This window comes from Quercus suber, unplaced genomic scaffold (assembly GCF_002906115.3).
Source record: "Quercus suber isolate HL8 unplaced genomic scaffold, Cork oak 2.0 scaffold_412, whole genome shotgun sequence".
In the NCBI taxonomy this organism is placed as follows: domain Eukaryota; kingdom Viridiplantae; phylum Streptophyta; class Magnoliopsida; order Fagales; family Fagaceae; genus Quercus; species Quercus suber.
The window spans coordinates 348,787-355,575 of NW_027069863.1; the positions used below are offsets into that span (position 1 = coordinate 348,787).

Here is a 6,789-nt window from a genome sequence, read left to right on the forward strand (position 1 = left end):
TATTGTAGGAATATAAAAGTTTTCCATTATATACTTTTCACAATTGAAGAACATGACTTGCCAACGAATCAAACTAGAGTTTTTAGTACGTATAGCAATTTCACAACATCAAGAACAAACTCCAGTGTACACATTGTCAAATTCCATAGTCTCCTGTTATATCAAATGAGTGTTTAATTTTTCTCGCAAAGTATTGAATAGTAAAGCTTGTGGGCCATAGTCTCAATTACAACTCTCAATCATGTTGGACTTGAATGACACCTATCAATAACGTATAATTATGAAATGCAGAAAAAATTTGGAGTGTACATAACGTTTAGTGCGGATGGGAAGAAATTCCATCCTATTCCAATTGGTTAGATTAGTAAAGGACCTGTTCCAATTTAATGATCTTGGAATTTTATATACAAATAATAATCAAGGAAACTTCCACCTAAAATAAGTCTGACTTTTGGCAAGAGAGAAAATTGATGTCTAGACAAATCAAGCTAATGCCGACCAAAATGGACCATATTCTTAATTTCTTATCTCTATTTGTTCCATGTACAAGACTTACAATCAATGGTTGGCATATAAAAGTTGAACATCTTATCTAAAGTCCATCCTCTAAAAGCTTGAGAAAAAATTTATTTAAAGCAACACAATATATAAATTATAAAGGAATCAAAGAAAAATTGTCAAAAATAATGAAAATTTAATCTATGCTTAAATTCTTATAAGGATGAACACAATAGCAATATCCTTTAAAAAAAAAAAATCTATGCTTATTTTGTATGTATGATAAAGTCTTATCACAAAGTTTTTTGAGACTCATGTTGGTTAGTGATTAGGAGTTATAAAGGAATAATCATCAATACAGAAAATTTTTTAAAACAGAAACCGATTACTGACTCAGCAATTTTAAATAAGTGAGAGTTTTTTTAGTGAAATGATGGACAAGTGACGTATTCCACCATGAAGATTATATAATTTCTCTCACATTTTAGTCACACATACAACTTCAAACTTCTACCCAATAAATATAAATTTCCTCATTATCACCCCTATGTATTTTTATAATTGAAAAATGTAATAATATTAAATTATAATAAATTTAAATTATTAACTTTTACCTAAAAAATAAAAGAGTCTTTAAGCATGTACATGATAGTGTGCTCAAATGCTAGGTAAACATTAATCCATTTTCAAAACTCAGTATGTACAACCTCCTTTTCTTTTTTTTTTTTAAATGACGAAAGCTCGAAAAGTCGTCACTATGATTAATCTCACCTAGGAAAAACAATCTCATCTCTCTGTCTCTCTCTTTCTCTGTCGCTCTTTATCTTGTCTTGCCTTTCGACTTTTGGTTCTCTAGTTTGTTTTTAGACCCCAAAGTCCACTGACTTTAAGCAGTGCTTCCATCCCGTGCCAAACTTGAGTGGGTTTTGGTCGGCCACCACTCTAGCCACAGGCCGAAAATAAGGTCATGTTACATGGGCCTTTTCTCTCTTGAACCCACAATTCATTTCATCACCTCTCTTTTCAATTCTTTACTGTACGAGTCTTTCTTCTTACAAATCCCAATAAGAATTTCACTCCATTCATGGCTTTTCTTCATACCCATTTGCTCACTTTTCCTCAACTTTGGTATTTTTGTGGTGTCTCAATCTCAAACATGTCTTAGCGATCAGCGAGACTTGTTGATCGGATTGAAGAAAAGTCTCATCTTCAACCGGACGTTGTCCACAAAACTGTTGCACTGGAATGAAACTCAGTTTCCTGATTGCTATTTGTGGAAAGGTATAAACTGCAGCAAGGAGGGACGTGTTGTTGATCTCGACCTGTTCAACGAATCCATCACGGGTGGACTTGACAATTCAAGTCCCCTTTTCAGTCTCCATTATCTTCAGACCCTGAATTTGTCTTACAACAAGATGAACTCTTCACAAATTCCATCTCAGTTCGGCAATCTAACGAATTTGTTTTATTTGAACCTGTCAAGTTCTGGCTTTGCGGGGCAGATTCCTTCAGAGGTTTCGAACCTGAAAAGGTTGGTTACCCTTGATTTGTCTGCCTCTTTTTTGCTAGGTTATTCTATGCTGGAAATTAAGAAACCAAATTTAGCTACGCTAGTAAAGAATTTTGGGGAGCTAAAGGAACTTTATCTTGATGGTGTAAAAATATCAGCACCAGGGAACGAATGGTGTCAGGCCTTATCTTCTTCAGCGCCAAATCTAAGGGTGTTGAGCATGTCTAATTGTGATCTTTCAGGGCCTTTTGATTCCTCCTTACAGAAGCTTCAGTCTCTCTCAATTATTCGTCTCGATTTTAATCTCTTTAATGCCCCCGTTCCATATTTTTTTTTGCAAATTTCGCAAATTTGACTTCCTTGGGTCTCAGTTCTTGTGGATTGAATGGAATATTTCCAAAAAAAGTCTTCCGGATTCTAAAACTGCAGACAATTGACTTGTCAAGTAATGAACTACTTCAAGGTTCTTTGCCAGAGTTTCTTCCAAATGGTTCTCTTCAATCACTGCTGCTTAGCGGTACAAAATTTTTAGGGGCACTGCCAGATTCTATTGGTAACCTTGCAATGTTGTCAAGAATAGATCTTTCAAATTGCAGTTTCAATGGATCAATACCAAACTCTATAGGAAATCTTACTCAATTGGTTTATTTGGACATGTCAATCAACAACATCACCGGACCAATTCCATCGTTCAGCATGGCCAAGAATTTGACAGAGATAAACCTTTCCCATAATGATCTAACAGGTAAGATTCATTCCCTTATCTGGAAAGATCTTCTGAAACTGGTCAATCTTGACTTGGGTTACAATTCATTTAAAGGGAATATTCCGGACTCCCTGTTTTCCCTTCCATCATTGCAATTATTACTACTTTCCAACAACCAATTTTCTGGTCGACTTGAATTTAATGCGTCTTCTACCCTACTGAACTTCCTTGATTTGAGTAGCAACAACTTAGAAAGGCCAATACCAACGTCTGTCTTTCAACTTAAAGGTCTTAAGCTTCTCTCACTTTCTTCTAACAACTTTAGTGGACCCTTTCAGCTTAATAACTTTCAGCAGTTGAGAAACCTTTCCAATCTTGATCTTTCATACAATAGCTTGTCGATTGAATATATTGAAACTAATTCTTCATCATCTTCCTTTCCCCAAATTACTACATTAAGATTGGCTTCTTGCAATTTGAAGACTTTTCCTTATTTCTTGACAAACCAATCCAAATTAACCTTTCTAGACCTCTCACAAAACCAGATTCATGGAGAGATTCCTAACTGGATTTGGAAATTTTATGATCTCATTTCCTTAAACCTTTCTTATAACCACCTGATGATGACTCTGGAAGTAGCTTTATTCAATCTTTCAAGTATTAGTGCCCTAGACCTTCACTCCAACCAGCTTGAGGGGAAACTTCCGGATCTTCCACCATCTGCCACATACTTGGATTTTTCGATGAATAATTTCAACTCTGCCATACCAGCTAGCGTTGGTGAATCCCTTTCTGTAGCTTATTTCTTCTCTCTTTCAAGCAATAAATTCCATGGGGGTATCCCTCAATCATTATGCAACGCTATATATCTTCAAGTTCTTGATCTGTCTAATAACACCCTGGATGGCATGATTCCCCAGTGCTTAATCGAGATGAGTGAGACTTTCGAATTAGGGGTGCTGGATGTAAGGAGAAACAAACTCAGTGGCACAATAAGTGATACATTTTCAGGAAATTGTGGTTTACAAACGCTAAATCTCAACAAAAACCTGCTTGAAGGAACAGTACCAAGGTCTTTAGGCAATTGCAAAAGTTTGGAGGTCTTTGACATTGGGAACAACTACATCAAAGATACCTTGCCATGTCACTTGAGGAGCATATCCAGGTTGCGCGTCCTTGTCTTGCAGTCTAACAAATTTTATGGATCCATTCATTGTGAAGGATCAAATGCTCCATGGCCAATGCTTCAAATTTTAGACCTCGCTTCAAACCATTTTACTGGTCCACTTCCAAGAAAATCCCTCTCTACCTGGAAGGCAATGACAAACAATGAAGATGTGGCACAATCAGAGCTCAAACACCTCGAATTTGATGCCCAAGGAATCCCTCAATATCATTATCTAGATGTAACAATAGTTACCATGAAAGGTCAAGAAATGGAGTTGGGGAAGATATTAACTGTTTTCACCTCCTTTGACCTTTCATGCAACTATCTTGATGGGCCAATACCAGACAATGTAGGAATACTCAATTCCTTGCATATTCTTAATTTGTCGCACAATGCTTTCGCAGGCCAAATTCCACCATCTCTAGGAAAATTAAGTCAACTTGAGTCACTAGACCTGTCAAGCAATCAGCTTAGCGAAGAGATCCTTGTGCAACTTGCAGATGGTCTTACCTTCTTATTGTTAAGGACATATTTTATGTAGTTGGCTAATCCTTTGACAAAACGCACTTTACTTGTATTTGGGTAGATCTAAGTTGTGTTTAATACTTGAAGAAACATGTTGTTCAAGTCTAGTATTAAAGCCATGAAGATTGGACCAAGAAACAAGTGAAAAAAAGGTGTTCAATAAAGCTAGACAGATCATTCGACACCTGTGGATAGATAGCTTGATAGCTGCTGGACACCTCCTCGACGACTGCAATCTCGATAACTTCTCGATAGCTGGTCGATCGATCAAAAAAGTTTATGTCCCCTCGACACCTCCTCGATAGCTGCTATCTGTTGAGATTCATTAAATCTCGACACCTCCTCGACACCTCTCGATCGATCGAGGTTACGAGAAATCAGAATTTTCAGCTTTTTGATTTTTGGGTCAGGCTTATATATTTGAGTAGGGTTTCTTTTCTCACAACCCTAGACTTATATAAGGCTTATTTTAAAGGCCGTCACATTAGAGAATACAAGGAGGACATATGCAAAAGGTGATCGATGTCTTATTCTCTCTAAAAGAAGTTACTGCGTCTTTGCGCTTTAGGTTTTGTAACCAAGTGCTTCTTGATCTTTATTGTTGATGAAGTGAAGAACTTTGCAACCAACATTCTTCTTCCTTAAGTTGGTGAGTGAGTCACGTACTACGATTCGTGCAAAGGAGTTAGTCACGTACTGGGATCCGTGCAACAAAAAGGGTGGCGTTCATATATTGAAGAGTTCAGAGGTTCTGAAGCGGTAGAAGGTTTCTGCTGTGAGTTCATCTACGGGGATTGTAGAGTCTAGGGACAAAGGTTTTGTACTAGATCTGAAACTTCTCTTTACTATAGTGGATTGCTTTTTAGGAAGGTTTCCCCTTAGGTTTTTTAACTTGAAACTGGTTGGTTTCATTGGTTTTCCTGGGTCATCATATCTTGTCTTATTTATTTTTTTCCGCTGCATGATTTTGACATGATATTGATGTTTGTTTGTTTTAACAAGTTTGATTCATAATAAATCTAATTAACAACTTGGATTTAAAACTTGTTAATTCTATCAACTGGGGTCTAAATTTCCCAACAAGTGGTATCAGAGCGGGTTCACTCTGATTGGATTAATTTCCTGAGTGTGATTCATTGACCCCTGTTGTCATGGATAGAGGACAATCTTTATTTATACCTCCTTTATTTGATGGAACTAATTATGCGTACTGGAAAGTTCGTATGAAAGTGTTCTTGCAGACTCTAGGTGAACAGGTATGGCAAGCTATTGAAGTTGGCTGGATTAAGCCGAAGGAAGCACCTGTGGATTAGGATGATGCAACAATTGTAGCTGCAAATTTCAATAGTAGGGCCTTGAATACTTTGTTTTGTGGGGTGACTAATGAAGAATTCAAGAAAATTTCATCCACTGAAGTTGCCAAGAAAGCATGGACTATTCTTGAGACCACTTATGAAGGTACCAAGGCAGTAAAGACTGTGAAGTTTCAACAACTCACAAGTAGTTTTGAAGAAATAAGGATGGAGGAGGATGAGACATTTGATGAGTTCTATGCCAAACTCAAGGATATTGTGAATTCTGCCTTCAACCTTGGAGAATGTATTGCAGAATCCAAAATTGTTAGAAAAATCCTTAGGTCCTTACCTGGAAGATTCCATGCCAAGATCACTGCCATTGAAGAAGTCAAGGACATTGATCAAATTCCTTTGACTGAGCTTGTAGGGAACCTTCAAACCTATGAGATGGGATTATGCTCGATGGGAAAAGGTGGAAAGAGCAAAAACTTGGCTCTTAAGGGTATAAAGGAAGAGACTGAGGACTCTGAAGATGAAGATCAAAGTGAAGATGAGGATGAGGATCTAACCTTCATAACTGATGAGATTATCAAGTTTCTTCAATTTAGGAAAAAAGATGAGGGCAGACCTCCTAGGAAACCTAAATCCTCTAGGAATGGCAAGAATGAAAAACCCCTTATTCAATGCCATGAGTGCAAAGGTTTTGGTCATATGAGAATAGAGTGTCCAAACTACCTCATGAAGAAAAAGACCGAGAAGCCAAAAGAGAAAGGGTTGGTTGCTACTTGGAGTGAGTTTGTGGATGAATGTCGTCAAGTTATGGCCTTTGCTGCCACAGCCGATAAGGTGATTGTGGAGAGTGCTAGTGACAGTGAGGATTCTTCTGATGATGAAGTACCTAAGAAGATGACCCTTCAGAAAGCCTTTGATAAGACTGGCTTAAGATATGCTGTTTCCTCCAGCCCCTCCTCATCCACAGCTTCTGGATCAAGGACTATCTTTGTGCCACAATCTGAGAAAGGTAATAGAGGTATGAAATCCAAAACTGATCTGGCTAATTCTAAATCCTTTGTTAAGCCTTGTGTTT

At 37.4% G+C, this 6,789-nt stretch overlaps 1 protein-coding gene across 1 annotated transcript; it reads left to right on the plus strand.

Annotated features, from left to right (window-relative positions):
* Positions 1-1,472: 1,472 nt before the first annotated feature.
* On the plus strand, positions 1,473-4,423 carry LOC111987307 (receptor-like protein 7). Its single transcript, XM_024019016.2, is given in 2 exon segments — positions 1,473-2,336; positions 2,339-4,423. Coding segments are annotated over 2 exon segments (2,949 nt in total).
* The last annotated feature ends 2,366 nt before the right edge of the window (positions 4,424-6,789 follow it).